The sequence below is a fragment of the Typopeltis vanoorti genome, chromosome 21, assembly GCF_054136105.1.
Source record: "Typopeltis vanoorti isolate ZY-2024b chromosome 21, IOZ_Tvanoo_1.0, whole genome shotgun sequence".
Classification (NCBI taxonomy): Eukaryota; Metazoa; Arthropoda; class Arachnida; order Uropygi; family Thelyphonidae; genus Typopeltis; species Typopeltis vanoorti.
In genome coordinates, this window is record NC_143569.1 from 23,807,799 (window position 1) to 23,830,987 (window position 23,189).

At 35.7% G+C, this 23,189-nt stretch overlaps 2 protein-coding genes across 2 annotated transcripts in view; both read left to right on the forward strand.

Annotated features, from left to right (window-relative positions):
- LOC150094672 (uncharacterized) overlaps positions 1–4,482 on the forward strand; it is a 212,368-nt gene extending 207,886 nt beyond the window's left edge. The window contains exon 8 of the mRNA XM_090411413.1: positions 4,388–4,482. Coding sequence (XP_090267539.1) covers positions 4,388–4,415 — 28 coding nt within the window. The 3' untranslated portion in view covers positions 4,416–4,482. The remainder of the gene's footprint in view (positions 1–4,387) is intronic.
- The window catches only part of LOC150094673 (transmembrane protease serine 5-like), a 35,569-nt gene continuing 16,820 nt past the window's right edge, over positions 4,441–23,189 (forward strand). The window contains exons 1-2 of the mRNA XM_090411619.1: positions 4,441–4,583; positions 14,793–15,067. Coding sequence (XP_090267745.1) covers positions 4,441–4,583; positions 14,793–15,067 — 418 coding nt within the window. The remainder of the gene's footprint in view (positions 4,584–14,792; positions 15,068–23,189) is intronic.

Sequence of the window (23,189 nt, forward strand, 5' to 3'; positions counted from 1 at the left end):
TTCTACCTCATTTCTTCATGGTGATTATCACAACTTTCCAGCACACCCTTATATATAGATGCATATATTCCTGAAGAATATCATGTGAAGGTTGAACTCTAGAATTTTAATATTATTAAAGTTTTTTTTTATCTCAAACAATTGATTCTATAAATCTAGTATAATGAATAACAATAATAATTACCTTAGTGGCTGTCTGATATATAAGAGATCTGTGTATGGTAAGGGAAATATATCAAGAAAAATACAAATTACAAATGAAGACTCAGAGCATTTAGAGAATTACTGTTCTTTGAGGAAATGAGAGATTGTGAGAAGGGACACTAGAGTTAACAGAAATACTCCTCTTGTGGAGGATATCCAGAATTCAGTGTAATGGGAATGACAAATGGGTTTATAGCCTGGACAGTCTCACCCTGTCTGAAGATTTTTAATATGAATAAAACATAGTTTCAGAAGATAGCATTGTGATAGAAATAAAAGGTCTGCCAAAAACTTTTTCTATCAACGTATGCAAAAGATAGATTGCATCTGATGAGAAAGTGTAAGCATTTGGAGAGGTTACTGTTCTCTGAAGAAATGAGAGTTTAGGGCCTGATATGGAATCCTCAAGACTTCACACTATGAATACAATTACTGTTCAGCCTTTAAGTAAGTGATATTACACAGGATAGAGTTTCTGATGTTGTAACTCTTGATGAGGATTTGAATAAGCTGAAAAGATAGATGATTGAGTGAGAAATTTTAAAAGGAAGACCACATACTCTACTAGTGAAACTGTAGTGGAGAAATTAAAAGATCTTAGAGTGATGGTAGGTAAAAATTTGAAGTTCAGAGTGCACCATACAAAGGCAGTGAGTATACTGCAGTAGGGATAAGAGTTTTGTTTCTGTTGTATAAAGTCACAGTACAAACGTGATCTGAAAAGTTCTCGACCTAACGATGAAAAAACAAATTTATCGTTTCAAAATTATTTTTTATTTTTAAACATAATCTTCCTTAAGACTAATACATTTATACTTTTTCCAACAATGCTCTAGCACCATTATCCTGTCCCTGTAGTCATTCTCAGTAAGATTTGCAAAATACTCCTCTACAGCTGCAATCACCTCTTGATTCGAAGAAAAACGCTGACCAGCGAGGAAGAGTTTTAGTTTTGGGAAGAGATAGAAGTCAGAGGGAAACAAATCTGGGGAATAGGGTGGATATTCCAACAATTCATATTGCAGATCTCTTAATTTTCCCATTGACAAAACACCTTTGTGAGCAGGTGCATTGTCCTGATGAAAGATGATTTTTTTCTTCTGCAAACCAGGTCTTTTCTCATGAATTTTTTCATCTAGTCTGGTTAAAAGATCAGAATAATATTCCCCTGTTATTGTTTTACTCTCAAGATAAATAATGATGGAACTGACTTTGTCTTCTTTGGGGCTGAATAACTGGCTTCTGTCCACTGCTGTTTGGATTCTGGTGTGTAATGGTGAATCTAAGTCTCAACCATAATAATAAATTGACGCACAAAATCAGTTTTATTCTTGTTAAAACACTCCAAGCACTGTTCAGAGATTTTCATCTGAGTGCGTTTTTGATCAGCTGTGAGCAAGCATGGCACCCATTTTGTGCAGAGCTTTCTCATTTGCAATTCTTCATGCAAAATATATCTTACATGTTCTTTTGAAATGCCTATAGTCTCAGCAATTTCACACACTTTGACTCGCCGGTCATCCAATACCATATCATGCACTTGATCAGTGATTTCTTGAGTTGCTACACTTTTTCTTGAAGATGATCCATGTGAAATGGATCATCTTCAAGGCTGGTATGGCCACATTTAAACTTGGCAGCCTATTTCTTAATTGTTGAAAATGAAGAAGAAGAGTATCCATTAACTTTTATGAACTCAAATGAATTTCTGTTGGCATTAAACCTTCTTTTACAAAGAATTTTATAACCGCACAATACTCAATTTTATCCATTTCAAGGGATACAGACAACGCTTTTGCTTCAGACAGCTGTATAAAACAAACTACTTGATAGCCTGACTCAATTTCACATGCTTAGAAAAAAAAATCTTGCCAATAGTGTTACCATCTGGTCGAGGCCGAGAACTTTTCAGACTAGCCTTGTATAACCACGTCTGGACTACCTTACTCACTTCTAATCACTTCTAGTTTCAATACTCACCTTTTACATTGGTGGCAGTTTATGTTTGAGCAGTATTTAAAGATAGTGCTGAAGAACTTCTACACTGTCCAAACTTAAATTGTGAAGTCTTCTTATCCATTGGCAAGATTGGGGAGAGTCATCCTCATAAATTGCAAGCAATAGCATTTCTTCCTCCCCTCCACACGTTTTTTAATATATAATGCTGTGTCATTCAATCATTTTGTTTAGCTAGATTTTGTTATTTTAATTCTGGTTTCAGCTTTAATTACAGTATCTTTTTTTTTTTTTTTTTTTTTTTTGCTACCCATATGTGACATCCAGCATGTGGCTCGTTTCTGTCAATAGGATTAATGTCTTTGTTCTAGCATCTCCTTCTGATTATTCTGATACAATGATGGCCTGTTAGTTTCTGGCCGAAATATTTGCAACAATAAAATTATTATTCTTTATTCATGTGAATACATGTGTCTAATAATCATTACTATGCAACAAGTTGCTATGTTACTATGGAAGTTTGTTAATAATAATATACATTTAGTCTAAATAGTAAGTTTAATGAATTTCATCCATAGAATGTTGTAAACCTGTTGTGAATTTTATTATTATTATTATTATTATTAACATCTGACCTCCATGGAGTCAGAGACTCATTATGGGAAGTACATACTGTTACACACAAAGCACATCAAACCATGCCTTAAACTGATTCAGTGTGTCTACATTAACAACGTGCTTAGGCAACGCATTTCACTCACCAACTGGACTCCATGCAAAGAACCTTCTCCTCTGCTCATGCCCTCCTTATACAGTTTACAGCGATGTCCTCTTGTTCTACTCCCATTCTCTGAAAAATCTCTTCCATGCCAACCTGATAACAACCCCCCCCCTGACTAGCTTATAAGTCTCAATCATATCCCCCCCCTCTTCCTCCTATTCACAAGATTCTGCAATTTACATTTTCTCAATCTGCCCTTGTACTCCACATTCCAAAGACCACTGACCACGTTTATGAATCTTCTCTGGACCCTTTCCAACATATTCTTGTCACCATGAAAACCTGGTGACCAAAGTGATCTGTACACAATAATCCATATGAGGCCTGATCAAGGCCTTTTCAATTTTTTCAATATTTTAGTATAATGACCAAGATGATGACTTCTTAATCCCATTCCTGAGCTCTAAAGACCAAACATGCTTCTTATAAATAGAGTCTTGATCTTACAGTGAAATGAAAATTGTTTATCACTGAAAAAATAAATGAAGTTCTCCTTGTATACAGATTGAAAAATATATTGCTTTAAATCTTATATTTTGCAAACACTTCCACTGGCTTCTTATTTATGACTAGATTTTTCTTGTCATAACTAAGATTTTCTTTTCCAAATATTATAAATTATAATGGCTGTTTTAGATTCATTTGGAATCGCTCTTCTATTTTATTCTGAAAATAAGCAGTCCAGCCTGATTGGCTGGCTGGTTAGCATATCTGTTGTCTAACCAACAGGCTGCAAGTTTGAATCCCACACAAGCAAGGATGTATGTGTGGGTGGTAGATGAATTTCATTGCCTGGTGTGAGACTACTGCCTTGCTTATCATAAGGCTGAAGTGGTTTTTCTGAAGTTCTTTCTGGAGTTCTTCTGAAGCAGGGTTTTCAGACCAAGTGAAAAAAATGAATAAAAAAAAAAAAAAATCCTTAGCCTATCCACAGTACTGATGTGCTATTGGCTCACACCCTTCACAAGTAGGAGTCACATAAAAATTATATATAATTTCAGATTTATCCCATCTTTGTCAGTTTGTTATTTTTTCAAAATTTTCATCTGTTTGTTTATAAAAACTTTTCTTACTCAGAATCTCTTTTGACTTTAATTGTGCTCTCTTCTTAATAGTTTATTAATAAAATAAATGTTAATATTTTATGTTAATTCTACAATCAAGCAATTGCAGATTTCATAATGCTTTAGTAATATATATGGAGTGATTTATCATTGATAATAATAATAATAAGTCACCATGCTTGTATTTCAGTGAATGTTATTAAAACAGTAGGCAACTACAAATATACTCAGTTTGCAGAATAAGGATTAATTCTAGTCTGATATTTTTTAAAGTAAACAATGATTATCTTTCCTCATTATAAGCTATTATTTAAGGTTTGTTTTTTCTCATGTTGTCATGCACATATGAATATGTAGATATCTGTTTATTTTTTCACATAAGGCTGTGGAAAATGGAGTTTAAGAAGTAAAAATACTTCACAGCAAATCCAGCTTATGGATGGTGACACAGTTCAAGTCGGACAGTGGTGGTCTTCTACTGGATTACTGCAAGACAAAACAAATTTAGCAAGTTTATGTACTGCTAGCATTATTTCACCTCACTGGATATTGACATCATTAGGCTGTCTAAAGAGCAGGTAACAAATATTTTACATACTTCATTATAAAAGTGAAAATCAAGTGTTTAAAAATATACCTATGCAATGTAACATCGGTTAAAAGAAGTTGTAATCTGCATATTCGCACAGTCTGTTCAAATCCTACTGCAATACCACAGCATTCTGCTATATTCCTTATAGATTTTCCCAACTTTGCATCATCTGCAAACAGCTGCATATCTTCAGTTAAGCGCATTCTGAACAATAATGTCCCAAAAAAAGACCCCACACACACACAGCTGATGAACTTTCTCTTTTGAGATATCACGCCCAGAAACAGAAACTACCTAACTTTACCTATTCAACTCACTAGTCTCTTATCCAATCCTATCCATAACAAAAGTATGTAATTTATACAGAGTTTTTGAGTTCTTCAGAGACTGTCTAATCCCATATGTATAATCCATACCCAGTGCTTTGTGAGGTGTTACAAAAAATTAAAAAAGTAAAAAAAATGAAGACACTTAATCGCTATACAGACTACAGATATTTTATAAGATCAAAGCTAATTGTTCAATGGCAGTCATCATGGCAGGAAGCACTGACAAGCAAATTACATAATATTAAGCTTGAAATTGAGTATTGGCAGTCTAATCAATGCAGAAATAGAAGAGAGGAAGCTGTTCTTGCTAAGCTCCACATAGATCACTTTGATTTACATATTATTTATTGAAAACTGATGACCCATCTTTATGCGAAAAATGCAACACACATCTTATGATTTGTCATATGATTATGAGAAGCTCTGGAGAGATGATTATGAGAAGCTTGGAGCTGTAGCATGGAATAAGGAGTTGGGTGGAAAGGGGGATCAGTGCTGCTTGGGTGACAGTCAAGAACTGTCTAATAGAAGCAATGTCTAAATGTATCCCAAAGGTCAGAAGATTAAATAAGGTAGGTATGAAATGGATGAATGAAAGAGAAAAAGAAAGCATGTAATACAGAGAAAAAAGGGCATCATAATGCCTTTTTGTAATAATCATTTCATGAGGAATACAACGAATAGGCAAGGAGGGTGACTTGGTTGGCAAGGGTAGCAAAAGTTCAGTATAAGCAGCAGTTAATTAATGAAGCCATAAAAGAAATCCACATTCTTTCAGTATGTAGCCAGCAAAAAAAAAAAAAAAAAAAAAAAAAAAAAGAATGATTATAGTAGGCTGGCACTGATTGGAGAAAAATGGTATAAGGACAACTGCTGCAGAGGATATAGTTGAGATATTTAATTAGCAGTTCATAAAGTTCTTTCATCCTCATGGATGTGACATCAGAAGAGTTTGAGAGCAGTGGATGAGGAGGAGAGACTGAGTGTGGAAGAGGTATATGCAGAGCAAACTTGATATTAATAAGGCTGTGGGACTTGATGATATATCACCATGTATTTTGAAAGAATGTGCCAGGGAGTTGACATCTGCCTTGATATATTTGTTTAATATGAGTCTTATATTGGGTCTAGTTCCAAAGGAGTGGCAGGAAGGCAAGATTATAGCGCTTCATAAAGGAGGTGACAGAATTCAAGCCTCAAGTTATAGGTCAATCTGTATGTCAAGTGTTGTATTGTGTTAAAGTGTTGGAAAGACTGGTGAGAATCAGGATCCAGAATTGGGTTGACAATAGTAGTAGTATCTTTGATGGATAGCATGGATTTGCTAAAGGAAGGTCATGTTTTAATAATCTGCTTACTTATTACAATACGGTGACAATAGCATTGGATGTAAGAGATGGATACACACTAATATACTTAGACTTTGCAAAGACTTTTGATAGTCAAACTAAAGCAGATGGATTGGATATTAGATTGGTGCATTGGATCAGAGACTGGTTATCTGATAGGTATCAACAAGTTGTGTATGGGGGAGGGGCAATATCTCGGAAGAGGAAAGTCATGGTGGTGTGCCTCAGGGGTCTGTTTTAGGGCATTGCTATTTAACCTGTATGTTAATGATATTAGAGAAGTTTGGGATGAGGATATTCAGTTATTTGCAGATGATACAAAGTTAGGACAAACTCTGAGGAGTAGAGCAGATGTTGTGACCTTATAAGAAGATTTGAATAGACTGAGGGCAGAGAAGTGGTGATGCAGTTCAATGTTGCAAAATGTAAGATTTTAAAATTTGGAAAACAAAGATGGGATAATCGATTTTATTCTTGGTAGGGGTATATTGTTGGAGGTGGAGGAAATAAGAGATCTTGGGGAATCTGGGAATGATGTGGAGGATACTGACTTGTACAAGTAAGGTGATTCTGGTTCCATTGTATAATGTTCTGATTAGGCCACATATGGACTACTGTGCACATATTTGCTCTCCTGGTTTTCAAAAGGATGATAAGATATTGGAAAGGATTCAGAGGAAATTGACCAAAATATTTTTATTTTGGTCAATATTTTCTGATCTCTGTAATATTGAATATGAGAAAAGGTTGTGACGATGGAACTTGCAGAGTCTAGTGTGGATAGGAGGGGGTGATATGATAGAGACGTACAAGTTACTAAGGGGGTTGTTATATTATTAACATTGAAGAGGTTTTCATAAAATAGTGGGAGAGCATGAGGTCATCCCTAGAAGCTATATAGGGAGGATGTGAGCAAGGGGGGGTGAGAAGCAGGTTTTTTGCATGGAGAGGTGTGAATGATTGGAATGCATTGTCTGAGAGTATGGTGTGAAATCGAATGTGTTTAAAGCATTTAAACACATTTGGTTTTAAATTCTATGTATACGTAGATATTGCATTGCTTAACTTAATTTTTTATACATACATATTATTTACTAATTTATCCCTTTATGATCATTTATTAATATCTTGTGTACTGCTGTAATTTTGACTGTGGTGCAGTATGACATTTGCTGTCCTTGCACCAATAAACCTTAAATTAACCTGATCCAATCTGGTTACCAGATTGCCACAGTGAATTTGTCTACTTGAAGTATGTAAGCAGATCAGTAAATCATAGCTTTCGCCCTTAACAAACACATGCTGACCATCATAGAGAATACTGCTGTTATCAGCCTAAGTCTAAATCCTAGCCCTTACTAACCTCTCCAACACATCAGTGACAACACCAGACACACAGATCAGCTTATAATTTGTAGCATCAGTCTTATTTAGGGTTGCCAGATTTTGGAAAACCAAATACAGAACATGGGTCACCCACATCCCATATTTGGTTTTCCGAATACGGAACAATTTTGGTGAGTTTGTTTTATGAAATAAAACATAAATCTGGTATTTGGTTTTACAAAATAAGTATCAATACTTTTGGAACTGGAACTCGAAATGCTCAATTTGTGTTTCTGAATGTTAATGTCTTGTGTGATATCCGATCCTCCCACACTAAACGTTCGTCTACAAATTTTGCATTCAACTTTGTTGTTATGTTTTTGCTTTGCAATAAAATTCCATTCTTTCGAATAATCATTGTTAAAAACACTTTCGTTTTGGCATTGTTAAGGGCTAAAGGAAAGAAACAAAATTTAATTTGCCTTTGTATAATTAATTAAGAAAATTAATTTACCTTTAATTATATATTTTATGTATTAACAAAATATTGCACATTCAAAAAAGGCGAGATATTATTTTTTAATAATTATTGAAATACATCCACGTACTGTACTGATACCACACCACACAATGTCCAAATAAGAATTGTTTGAAAATAAGCAAATGCAGTACATCTGTAGAATTATAAATAAAATGCTTATACTAAATAAAAAGTGACCAATGAAAGGGACCGTTGCCGCCATGAAACTGCCGTAAATGATAAACACAATTAATTTCCTCAAATTATCAGTTTTTATGGCTGACAAATCAATTTAAGTTGGATTATTCGAAAAGAATATTGAAAATAATAATTGCTTAACATAATATTTATCATTTTATCGTTTCATTAAAATACAGGACATTAGGCTGTCCCTACAAGTACAATACAGGACATCCATCTGGCAAGCCTAGTCTTAATTCTCTCCCTTGGTGAAGTGGAACAATTTTGTCCATTAACACTTGTCCATTCAAAGCTGGATTATGGGTCCCAATTCTGCAGTTTTACAAGGCAGAGTAACCTGTGATGGTTGAATCTTATCCATCATTAGGGATTAACTACTGATTTTTTTCGCACATTGTCCATTCAAAATCTTTATGTAGAGGCAAATTATGCTCTTTCAATCACATGGAAACAATTAAATCTTTAAACTATGTTCTAAAAATATAAGCTTTTCCAGAGCATACTACGTGGACTAGTATATTTTCTCTCCTTTGGAGGCTCAATATCACACATCAAACTGTCATATGACCCTTTGGTATGGGTGTTAAAGAGATGATGCAAGCTATTGACATGAATCTTGACAACAATATCTGCGCCAATATAATAGCATTGCTCCATGGGGTGTTTCCACTCCATCATGCCAACTAATGAAGTTTTACATTCCATTGTCCATCTACATACAGTTATTTAACACTCATTTCCTCGTAAAAATAGTCATAATTTATGTGTGAATCTTTTTTACAATTGTTTCTTTACATTAGTATTTTATTACTTTTGGTTTCATAACCATGTATGATTGGCACTTGCAATATTCCTATGTAAAGTATGTGAGATTTATTGTACTTACTGAATATGAGATCAAATAATTGTAATAATTTCAATGTTCTTTATTATAATTCACATTTGTTAAGTGTACTGTTATATCTGCCATTTGACGACAATGTGTCAGCCATTATTGACTTCTTGCTTGCTGCTTAGTGGAACAAATGCATATGCTCATCAAGGAGGTTGATGGGTGATTGACAGCTGACAGAGAGAGTGTTCAGTACCTAAGTAATGTAAGAAAATTATTATTATTATTACCGGTATCTCCATGGAGTCAGTAGACTCATTGTGGGAGATCCAAACTATCAAAACAATATCTATCATATCTCTTCTTAAATTCATTTACAGAAGAAGAACTCACAACTGAGTCAGGCAATGCATTTCACTCATTCACCACTCTCCAGGTGAAAAACCTTGTTCTCACACCCTTCTTAACCACACTTTTCCTTAATTTTCAGGGATGACCTCTTGTTCTTCCATCACTATCACACAGCTGAAATACTTCCCCTGCATGAATCTTATAAAAACCTTTTAGTAATTTAAATGTTTCTATCATATCCCCCCCCCATCAACCAACCTCTGCAATCCACAAGCTCTCAATCTATCAATGTAGGGAGCATTTTTACATCACTTACCAACTTGGTCACTCTCCTCTGAACCCTCTCCACAACCTTCTCATCTCCAAGGAATCCAGGTGACCAGACTTGAGCACAGTAATCCGAATGTGGAAGTATCAACACCTTATAAAGGGGAATAATAACCTCTTTATCTCTGGATGTTAATGTGTTTTTCAATAACCAAGTAATCCTATGTGCAATCTTGGACACCTTGGCAATGTGTCCTCTGAACTTCATCTCCCTATCCACCAACACCCCCAAGTCCCTAGCCTCATCAATCTCTTGGAGTACCGTTCCATCAATGTAGTACACAGCTGGTAATCTTTTAATCCCAAAATGCATAACTTTACACTTTTCCACATTGAACTGACATCCATTATCTTTTGCTATTATTATTATTATTAAATCAAACCAGCTTATTTAAATCATCCTGCAAACTGTCAATATCGGCTTGATTTTTTATTGTGCTACACAACTTTGCATCAGCAAACAATTGAATCTCTCTTTAAACCATTTCCTATACCATTAATGTACTGTATTATAATCCTGTATTAATATATTCTGATTGTCAAGTTTTCAAAAATTTCTAAAAACAAAATTCTCTAGTCTACATTCTCGCGCTTCCATTCTTTCTTCTCATTTTGACCAGTAGTGTGCCTCAGGACAATAATGGCCCAAGCACAGAGTCCTGAGATACACCACTGGTCAAAATGAGAAGAAAGAATGGAAGCGCGAGAATGTAGACTAGAGAATTTTGTTTTTAGAAATTTTTGAAAACTTGACAATCAGAATATATTAATACAGGATTCAAAAAAAAAACGGAATCTTAAGAAGTTGAATCCTTAGACTCAAGTGCAATTGTCAAGTGAACAGTAAATAAAAGGAGATATTAAGTAGATATTCTATTTCAATTTTCAAAGAAATGCAAAATGGAAAGTTTCATCTTCTTTCTCAAGGACACCGGTACCATTATTTTATCAGAACAAGTGATGGAATTAATGAAATATGAAGCAGTAAAGTGGCTTTAATGAAAGGGCACTACTTTGATACAATGTTTATAAAGTAATAAAAGAAATGGTTTTTCTCTGGTAAAAAATGTATAATTTGTGCTTATAATAAAATTGCCTGAGGTAAGGATACTTAAACTCAGTGAAACAGTGAGGATGAATAGAACAATACATGCTAAATAAAGAAACACTGCATAGTCACAGGGAACTTAATAAGAAGTTTTATATTTTGAGAAAAGGCCTGATAAAGAACTGTCTCCTACACACAATAAATGTTCATTTATTGTTTGTAGGAATTTGTTGTGAAAATAAAATGTTCAGTCTAATGGACTGGTTAAGTACATGTGAAGGAAGTCATTAATAGAATGAGAGAGAGACAGAATGAATTTCTCTACTAAAAATAAAGGAGATCTCAAAGTGTAGTTTTAATTTAGAATACCTGGTATCACAAATAGTTTATAGTTATTAATTTAATTATATTTACCATGTCATTGTTGTCTGAGCAATTCAGTTATAGGCTTTTATGTCCTGTTCCTGCTCTGCAGGAACCATGTATTTAACTTGGTTATTTAACTCCTAACTACATTATGGGAAAATACTAAGAATAGTGATCAGAGCTTTACCCACCTTTACAATGAGTTGCCCTGGTGTTGTACCATATTTAGACTTGAACTATGTTTCAGGCGCAAACTTAATTGTTTGCATACTTGGGATTAGGAGTTAAATAACCAAGCTTATAAAATTACTTGGTAACCCTAATATACAATATCCCCAAGTTAAAAAATTAATTACATATACATATATATATATATATTTATATTTAAAGAGATGATTTGGAATCAAGAAGATTCCTGCCATGGGCATGGATGGTTGTGATTGTATGTGAAAATAGTGGTCGACAGTAGATGGCGTTTGTAGATGATGATGGTAGTAGTGGCAGAGACAGAGAGTTGTAGAGTAGATGCTCTCCCTCAATAGGTCTTTGGACTCCCTGGAGGTGTTATGAAATAATAATAATAATAAATGGAACAGCCAGTAAGAATTTTAACACATGTCTATACTGATAGTTCAAGATCTGAAACCTCTGTTGGTTGTGCTGCTGTATTTCCTGGCTTTATCATATTCAATCACTTCCCATTCATTTGTAGCAATTGTACAGCAGGGTTGCATGTAATTCAGCTTGCACTTGTTCATATAAAAGAAAACTACCACCATAATTTATACACACTCTTTGAGTTCTTTGCAGACCATCTCATCTTCTGTGCATAATCCACATCCTGTACTTTGCATGGCTCTATGCAGCTATTTTACAAATGGAAGATCATCAGTTCTGATATTCAGCAATGCTGGAATTAAGGGAAGGAAACTGCAGATGCAGCTATTAGATCAAATCATACTTTTTCAGTGTACTGTTGCAGCTATTAGATCAAATCATACTTTTTCAGTGCACTGTTTGACAGTACTGTATACTTGACTATCAAGTTTATAAGATCATAGCTAATTACCCAATGGCAGTTATCATAACAGAAAGCACTGACAAACAAATTGCATGAGATTAAGCTAAGCATTGGCTGTCAAGTCAGTGGAGAAACAGAAGAGAGGAAGTTGTTCTTGCTAGGCTCTGCATATGTCACAGTCATGTTACACATTCTCATTTACTTGTGACTAATGACCTATCCTATATGTGAACAATTATTATTACAGGCAACTCCAAGGAGTCCTTAGACTCATCGAGGGAGGCCCTAAACATCATACAAGAACTATTCAGCATTCGCACAGTACCCATCATACTTTGCTTTGAACTCACTCACAGTCATGGCACTCACAACGGACTCTGGCAGCTTATTTGACTCGTTCAACACTCTCCAAGTATAAAGCCTGGAGTATAAAACTATAAACCCACCACCACACCTGTTCTGAAAAATTTCCTCTGAATTAATCTTGTAAAAATCCCTCAGTGATTTGAATGTCTCAATCATATCACCCATCTTCCATCTATCGACCAGTTTCTGTAAACCACAAATCTTCAACCTGATCCCATGCGGTTCATTCCATAGACCAGCTACCATTTTGGTCACTTGCCTCTGTATCCTCCTCCTCCTCTCTACCTCCTCCTCCTCATTACCAAGAAACCTTGTTGCCCAGATTTGCACACAGTGGTCAAGATTGGGTCTTATCAAGCTCAATAAAGGGGAATAACTTGCTTGTCAAAGTATTCTTCAGTAACCAAGTGAGCTGATTTAGCCACTTTGCTATGTGCCCCCTAAACTTTAATTCCCTATCTACTAACACACACACCCAAATCTCTGACTTTTGTCAATTTCCTGGAATACAGTTCCACCGATGTGGTATACTGCTGATAATCTTTTCACCCCAAAAAGGCATAACCTTACACTTTGCCACATTAAACTGACATTCATTTTCCTTAGCCCAGTCTGCCAATCTATCCAAATCATCTTTCAAAATTTTGACATCATGTGTATTCACTATTGCTCTTCCCAACTTTGCATCATTGGCAAATAACTGAACGGTTCCTCTCAGATCCTTTCTTATGTCATTAATGAACAAATTAAATAGCAGTGGTCCAAGAACAGAACCCTGTGGCACACCACTAGTCACAGGCCTTCTTTTGGACTCTACTTCTGAATGCAACATGCATCTTGGCATTTTCTTGTGAAGTACTTCACCAGAGAATGGAATGAATTTTTACTACACTGGCTGAGCCATATACACTCAGCCAGATGCTATCAAACTCAAGTAGTTGCATGACATTTTAAACTTTTTGAAAATAATTAATTTATACAAACCCATTTGATTATAAATTTCTTTATACATGGATACTGGCTTGCTTTACTATATTTTTTTTAATTTATTGTTTGTGCATAATATGTATTTACTATTTTATCTATTTATTACTGCTTATTATTATGCTAAGTACAGCTGTAACCTTTGGTTTGGCAAGGGAACAGCACAACCTTTGCTGTTTTTGCAACAATAAACTACTAATCAACCATCCCTGAGAATTTTGTTATAAATTGATCAGATGAAGTAATAGGATTAGATGAGTGAAAATAGTAATCCAAGGAGAGAGAGAGAGAGAAGATGAAGAAAAATTACAAAAAATTCTCATTTCGTGCTGTTAATTGTAAAAAATAATGAGTGGGATTTCCAAGGATTGAAACATCTATTTAATTTAATGAAAACAGAGAAGTTACATTAGTAGTATTTTTAAAAGAGAACAGTTAATGAGATAGAATGGAAGGATCATTTGATATTCTGATGAGTAAAACATCCATGCCCATGGAAGGATTCGAATCCTTTCATGGTCATGTATGTTTGTGATTATCTGTGAAAATACTAGTGGTGGTGGGCAGTAGATGGCGTTGGTGTAGATAATGATGGTAGTTGCAGTTCATTGTAGTTGGTGGAGATGGAGAGCTGTAGAGTAGATGCCCTCCCTCAATGAGTCCAAGGACTCCTTGGAGGTGTCGCATAATAATAATAATAATAAATTATTGCTGATGGTATTTTCTTTCTCTCTCACCACCCTCAAGATCACCTACACATCTGAAGAATTAGAAAAAGGCATTTAAATGAAGACTTGGATGCAAAAATCCCCAAGGAAAGCAAACGTCTGTTGGAATAATTAACTGTAGAAAATCAATATTTCAAACAAGAAAAAGTTGAAAAGATCATAATGGTCTTATGGAATTTGGAGAGAACCACATACAGCATTTGAATTTGGGAGAGTGGTGCAACAACTAGTAAGAGTGACATAGAGAGACAGAGGGAAAGTTTTTGCAGAATATTACTTAATGGAGCAGGAAATTTCTTTATAAGCCAGCAATTTAAAAGGAATTGTTAGGTATCATATATACATTGAATAAAAATGGATAATAAACCTGAATACAAAAAGATTTGTATTCATTAGTATTTAATAATAATAATAAAACTTTTTTGTATGTTTTGTTTTCTCTTTCAGGAACCCATCACTGAATCCTTCATTGTGGATATTTACAATTAACACAGAACAGTCTAATTCTTCACACAAATCTGTGCAGCAATATCCTGTGCAAAAAATAATTTCTCATCCTGATGCTAAAACAGATCATATCTTAACATTTTATGATGCTGCACTTGTCAAATTACAAGGCACTATTAATTATCTTAATTATGCTAGCATATGTCTTGCAGAAAAGGAAATTCAAGCAGAGCAGCTCTGCATTACGACAGTCTGCAAAAAGGCTAATTCATCAGGTAATTATAAATGAAAAACTTTATTTACACTGATACATTAACTGATGATTAGATTTCACCATTATCATTAAATCAATTTTAATGAATGAATTTAATGGTAATAAATATCCTGCATATGCCTACTGTGCAGATAACCTACATTTCTTTTTCTCATCACCTTAATTTCTCCCTTCCATCTGAATAAGAACATAAAAAATAATGTTCTGATTGCTTCCTCTGGTTTCATTCAAGTGTGATTTTGGTGGAGGGTGACAATCTTCCAGATCTTTGCCAGTTGTTCTGTAGAGCATGTGCTAATTCCTAAAATCTTTTAAAATGCCAGTTTTTCTCCATTAATTCCCCAACTGCATGTCAGCATTAAGCGATGCTGAGTATGTTGTCTGTATACATATCTGTCAGATTGCCCATAATAACCAAATTACATTAGCAGTAGATCCTGTACTGATAATCAGATTTCATCTTTAAGAGAGTAGATAAGGAAAATTAGTTTGAATACCAGTTCCTGAGTGACATGTATTGATTTTTATTAAGTATTTTTTGGTTTCTTTCAGAAGTTTCCCATAATGCAAAGATTACACTGTTTTGACTAAATAAATAAACTAAGTTATCTGTGGTTATTAGATTGGGAAGATAAAATCAGGATTTTATCCATTATGCAAATTTTTTTCAACTTGGTTATACTATAAATTAAAGATGCCAAGAAATTCTTGGTTTAATCCTTTATCCAAGTATAAGCAAACAAAGTTTGCACATGAAGTAACTTCACAACTGGGCAACTCATATATAGAGGCTAATGACTTCATATGAGTTCTGCATTACTTCAACCTAGGTATCGCTTTCTGGGTCTGGCTCCCACTGATGAGACCTCAGTAAAATTCGAAATCTGTTTAGATAGCAACCCTTCCCATAATGCATAGCATAATATATGTTATACACGTAAGAATATGTGCTTTGCATTATGGGATACTAAGGCAAGTGATGTGAAGTCATTAGCCTCTATATACGAGTTGCCCAGTCATGAGGTTACATCACACACGCAAACTTTATTTGCTTAGCTTACACTTGGAAAAAAGAGTAAACTAAGAATATACTTTCTTTAATTTATAATCCATTTTGCAAGTATGCCTTTTGAGAAAAATGGCTCTTGTGTTCTAATAATTTTATTATGCTATTTCTGTGCAATATGTTAGCATGAATTAATATCTCTCTCTCTCTTTCTCTCTCTCACTCTCTCTCTCTCTCATGTGTGTGTGTGTGTGGATATCATAAGAAAGAGAGCTGTCCGGAAGCAATGACTGACATATCTACGGATAAATAGCAGGGTTGCTTTCACTTGCTGTTCTAAATTTTATTTTACTCTAGGGTTGAAGTTTAAGCTTTTTAAGTATGTTAAAATTTATATCATGTTCTCGCATGGCTAAACATGTCGTCTGCTGTTTTTAAGAAATGGTGAATGTAAGCCATAAAGAAGTGTGAAATTTAATTCTTTTTTGCTGTTTTGGAGGTAGTTTTTTTTTATGTGATAATAGCCTGAATACATTACTAATTTCAACAGTGTGGCAATGTCAGGTACAAATACTTTTTTCTTACTAGAGTTAATGTTTCCTTTTGGGAAGATGGTTAGTTGTGAATGTTGACATGATATCAAAGCTCACTAACATGTTGGAATTCCTAACTTTTAGTCTGAGTTAATGATTTGAAATGGACTGATTTTTTTTTAACATGGCTAGACCTCAATTAAACTTAACTTACTGTTTACTCATCACATTTTAAAAAAAAAAAAAAATTTCTGCTGTACGCTTCTGCTCAACTTTTAGGAATATCTTATCTTCCATGAAACTTTATTGTATCATTAAAAATAAGTAAATAAATAAAATTGTCACAAGCAACATTAGATGCTTTCCAGTTGATAACTGATCAATCACAAAAGTTTGCTATGCAGCAGCATATTATCACTTTTTCTCTCATATGGGTAGTTATGAGATGTCATTATAATTGAAAATTCTTCTGTTTCATGACTGATGGCCAACTCAGATCTTTGGAGCATATATTCAGAAAAATGCAAATTAAACATTAGAATTATAAGTGAGGCACAGGTACAGTTAGAAAAGTTTATTATGGTTCAGGTTATTTTGCATATTTTAAAAGCAGTTTTTCAAAACTGCCATCGTCATTATTCAGATTAGTGTGATATAAGTCTTTCATCAGAAGATTCTTTTAATAATCATTTGTAGCTCACTTTACATTGCTTACTATTCTAGGTGTTCCCCCCCCCCTTCATATTTTTAAGGAACAGGCTCAATAGCTGTACCAATTTTCCAAAACAAGAAACATGGTAGACTCTTGAATAGGATAGATGCAAGTTCATCTTTTGTACAGTGCATGAAGGATACTGTATTTTTAACTGATGTGGTAAAAAAATTGGATCTTTGAGCATTTTGGTTATCTATTCTGAGACTTCTTTGATGCATGAGAGGATGCAGATTATGTCCATAGGTTAAAAGATTTAGAATGAGAAAAGTTTTTGCATACAAACTTGAGCAAGCCTGGAAGACCAGAAAGGCATTTTCAAGACCAGAATTTTAAATTATGCAAATATAATATTGACTTCTGTTTAAACAAAAAAAAAAAAAATATATATATATATATATATATAAATATTGGTGAGGTATAGGGGGAAAAACTATTTGAAACACTAAATCTTACAATATAAATAGAACCTAGTATAGAGCAAGGGAAGATGCAGCTAATAGAATGGAAAGAGACAAATGTGTGCAAGCATTTATGAGGCAAACTTGTACACATTCAGTTGTGCCAAGAGCAAGCCCAGCATTACCATGTGGCTTTGGGCACTACAGAAGTTACAGTTTGCAGAGAAGGTAAGTGAAATTGTCACTGTATATATAGTATCTGTGATACAGTATTCATATATATTTTTAGCAATTAGTTTAGTAGTTGTTTACTTGGCAGTAAGGAATGATGGCAGACGCAGCGGCAATCACAAAGGGCATATCACCAAGTCTTCCGCCATTTAAGAACTATTATACGTAACATAATAAAGGACTTTGTGGCATGCAGTGTTTGCAGTATGTATGCTTCCTGGGAGTTGGGTATTTGGCGGGTGAGAGAAGGGGAGTGCATATATGTGCAAAATGCAGACAGTGGGAGGAAATCAACGAATTAGATATTTTGATAACTGAACTAGTTGCTTCAGGGATGGGAAATGAATGTCGGGAGACGAGTAGTGTGATAGGAGAGAATGACGAGTGAAGTATGAATGACTGTGAAGTTTACGGAGATGGTTTTGATTGGGTAAATAAATGAATGGCGAATAAGAGTGACTAACTTGCAGAGAGGGATAGATGAGCTGAAAGAGGAGGTGGAATGTCTTGTGAACGAGATGAGAAGTATGAAAGATGAGATTAGGAAAATGGAAGAGATGTATGCAAGGCGAATCAGAGTGGGAATGACAGAAGAGGAGAGAATAGAAGCAGCAGGAGAGAGGGAATGGGGGATAGGTTTGGGAATGATAGCAGAGGAGAGTATAGAAGCAGTAGGAGAGAAGGAATGAGAGAGAGGTTTCGGAATGATAGAAGAGGAGAGTATAGAAGCAGTAGGAAAGAGGTTTGGGAATGAGAGGAGAGTATAGAAACAGTAGAAGAGAGGGAATGAGAGAGAGTTATGTCAACGATAGAAGAGGAGAGAATAGGATAAGTGAAAGAGAGGGGATGAGAGTGTGTTATGGGAATGATAGAAGAGGAGAGAGGGAATGGTAAGATGTGTAATGTATGGTGACTCAATGATCCGTGGTGTACAAGATAGGATGCATGAGGAGAGTTTGCCTGGAGGAATGATAGAAAGTGTGGCTGTGGCAATTAAGAGGGGTGAAAGGGTGGATGAGATGATTGTGATGGTAGGAACAAATGACTTCAGAGGTAATGTAAATTGGCAGCGAGAGATATGACATTCTTGTTTGAGATAGTATGAAAGAAGATGCATAGAGGAAAGATAGTGTGCATGTTGCCTAGGTATGATAGTGACGAGCTGAGAAGAAGAGCAGTAATATTGAATAACACAATAGCTAGAATGTGTCAGAAGAAAGGATTGGAATATGTGGATGCTTGGAGGACGTTTGAGGACAGAAAGGAATTGTATACAAGAGATTGCTTGCATTTGAATGAGGAAGGACATAGACATCTAAGAGAGATTGCTGTTCTGAACGAGACGGTGTGTCAATGCAGGAAAACTAGAATATCCAGGGTGGATGGTATCAGGGGTGGCCTCTTGTGGGAATGGGTACTTGGGAGAAGGGGACGACATCATGTAACACTGAGCTCAGTGGAGTCTAGAGGCAATAATGCTGGGTATAGAAACAGTGGCATTTTTGTGCTTTATACTAATGCCAGGAGTATCTGGAATAAAGGAGAGGAATTGGTGGTGCTGATAGCATCAGCCTAGCCAAAGATTATTGGGATCACTGAGACATGGTTGACAGAAGAGGATATAATAACAGGAATAGAAGTAGCAGGGTACATCATTTTTTGGCAGGATAGGAAGGGAAAGCATGGTGGTGGAGTACTGCTTATGATAAGTGATGACTTATGTCCTCTAGGAGTGGAGGCTTTGGAAGGCAGTGATACTAATGATTTTGACAACATATGATGTGAGGTAAAGATGGGCAGGACAGGATATTTAGTGGGGTGTTGCTACAAACCAGGGACCACAGAGGGTGGGGAGCAGGAAATGTTTAGACAGCTGAGCTTGGCAAGTATAAGAAGAATGATTGTTATGGGAGATTTTAACTACAGAAATATAAATTGGGGGAGAGGAAGATGCATGTAGCAATAAGGGAATGGAATTTCTAGAATTCTTGAGGGACAAATGTCTTTGGGAACATGTAATAGAGGGAACAAGAGGTTCAAGAGTTTTGGATTTGGTCATAGCATCAGAAGAGTTTATAATAACTGAAATGACATTTCTCCCACCAGTTGGAGAGAGTGACCATGTGGTTTTGCCTTGGAAGATGAATAGACATGCAGGAGTATCAAAGAGACGGGAGCATATGTGGAATTATAAGGCAAGTGATTATAATAGTCTTAGACGTCAACTTGGGGAAGTTTCATGGAGGGAGGAATTGGAAGGCCAGGATATCATTAGTTCTTGGGAAATTGTAGAGGAATATTTGTTAGCAACAATAGTAAGCTGTATTCCACAAATGAAGAAGAGGACACAATTTGGAGTAAAGTGTGTGTTTAATAACAAACAATATTAAATAGGAACTGCAGGCAAAAAAGAGGCTATGAAAGAGATATAAGAAGACAGGTGAAGAGCAGATGCATGAAGAATATAAGACACAGTATGGTTAGGAAGGTGAAACTGGAATATGAGAAGAGATTGGCATTAAGATCCAAGGCGGTAGCTAAAAAATTCCCTAGGGAATTTTTTTATCCCACAATATTGAAGAATGATATTGTGGGATAAAAATGGGAATAGAGTGACTGATGCAGAGGACATAGTGGAATTGTTCAATGAACACTTTATTGGTGTATTTCATTCTGGAGGAGTAAATTTTAATACTGGAGGGATAGGGAAGGTTCAAGGTTTAGAGGTGCAGGAGGAGAGCGTGTTCCAAATACTGAGTACTCTGGATGTCAGTAAAGCCATGGGACTGGATGGTATTTCACCACGAGGGTTGAGAGAATGAAGCTAAGGAACTGACAGCTCCTTTGACCTGGCTTTTCAATGAAAGTTTGGTTACAGGAAAGGTGGCACTATCTTACCTTCATAAGGAAGGTAAGATAGTGCCATTGCATAAGGCACTAGCAGACTGGAAGTATCTAATTATAGGGCAGTTTGTGTGTCATCAGTAGTCAGTAAAATCTTGGAGAAAGTAGTGAAGGACCATATACAGGATTGGACAGATCAGGGTAATGTTATCTGTGAGAGTCAACATGGATTTGTGAAGGGGCGCTCTTGTTTTAGCAATATGCTAGCCTTTTATGATAAAGTTAGAAGAGCATTAGATGAGGGAAAGGCATATACTGCCATTTTCTTAGACTTAGCGAAGGCATTTGACACGGTGCCACATGATAAGCTGATATTTAAGTTGCAGCACATGGGTCTGGATGTCAGATTGCTCAACTGGATTCAGGATTGGCCGTCCAATAGGTATCAGAGAGTTGTGTAAGGTGAGGCAATTTCAAGGAGGCAGAGGGTTACAAGTGTGGTCCCACAGGGCTCAGTACTGGGACCTATATTGTTTAACCTTTATATCAGTGACATTGTCATTGGATTGCAGGGGGATATTCAGTTGTTTGCTGATGATGTGAAGCTGGTAAGGGTTATTAGTAATAGTGCAGATGTAGTAGTCCTGCAAGAGTATTTGAATAAGCTAGACAGATGGGCATATGAATGGGGTGTCAGTTTAATGCAGCAGAATGTAAGGTGTTGAGGTTTGGGAAACATCGATGGGACACTGCATACTCTATGGGAGGAGTTATACTGGAGGAAGTACGGGAGACAAGAGATCTGGAGTTGATGATTGATAGAAACCTGAAATTTAGGGGATATATTGCAAAGGTGGTGAAGGTAACACAGAGGATTGCTGCAATAATGAGAAGGACGCTGACCTGCAGAGATAAAACAGTTTTCATTCCATTGTATAAGATCCTGATCAGACCACACTTCGACTATTGTTCTCAGATTTGGTCCCCAGGATTTGAAGGGGATAAATTAACTGTGGAAAGGGTACAAAGGTGGATAACAAAGATGGTTTCAGGACTGTACAATGATAGTTATGAGGATCGGCTGAGTGAATGTGGACTGCAGAGTTTGGTGGATAGAAGAAGGAGAGGTGATATGATTGAGACTTTTAAACTGTTGAGAGGTGGTTACAGGGTTGACACTGGGGAGTTCTTTCGCTTGATTGAACAGCAGGAAGGAGTGATGACAAGCTGCCATCCCTGGAAGTTACGAAAGGAAACTGTGAGCAAGAGAGTGAGGAGTGGTTGAACCATGGAATGCATTGCCTGATAGAGTGGTGAGAGCAAGAACGGTCAATGAGTTTAAGGAGTGGTATGATAGACTTTGTGTTTCCTAGGAGGGACCTCCCACGATGAGTCTTAATAGACTTGTGTTTCTTGGGAAGGACCTCCCAGTGATGAGTCTTTTGACTCCTTGGAGGCCTAAATAATACTAATAATAATAATATATAGTCAAGCAAAGAGAAATAGATTATGTGCAAAAAAAAATAGCGATATATGTTTTTTTGTATTTAAAACTCGACAGTCATTTTCTCCAGTTGCTACTTATCTCACTTTTCCCAGTTATACACTCTCTCACTCTTTATTTGGAGATCATATTTGTGCATGGATATACTCTGATATTGATAGCTTAGTGAAATATTATTATCATTATTATTATTTTCTTCACCTGTATGGAGTCACAAGACTCGTTCGGAAGGTCAGTGCTAGTCAATACAAAGTCTGTCATACTATTTCTTAAACTCATCTGCCATTTGCACTTTCACCACTCTCTCAAGCAATGCATTCTATGCTCCTTTTGAGAAAGTTACTTCTTACCCTTTTACTCACCGCTTCCTTTTGCAACTTTCAGCGATGACCCTTCTCCTTGTTCCTTCCACTTGTTCTAACATATAAAAATTTCCCCAGTGTTAATTCATTAATAACATTTTTGTACCCTCTCTAAGGGTACTTCACCAGATCTAAGCAAAGAAATCTAAATGCGTAGTCTGATCAATGCTTTATCCAATGGGATCACCCCTTTTTATCTCTCGTGGTCAATGTCCTCCTCAATATTACAGCAGTTCTTTGTGATGTCTTCACAACCTAAGCAATATGTCCTCTGAATTTCAAATTTCTATCTACAATCACCACAAGTATCCTTGCTTTCTCCACTTCATCTAGTGAATTCTAAATTTTCAATCCTTACAGTTAGTTGCATTAAACTTAAATCCCCATTCATTTGTCCACATCTCCAACGTATTCAAATCCTCTTGAAGAGCCAAAATATCAGCACTATTACTAATAATCCACCAAAGTTTCATATCATCATCTGTAAATAACTGAATATCTCCATGTAGACCTGTGGCAATATCATTGAC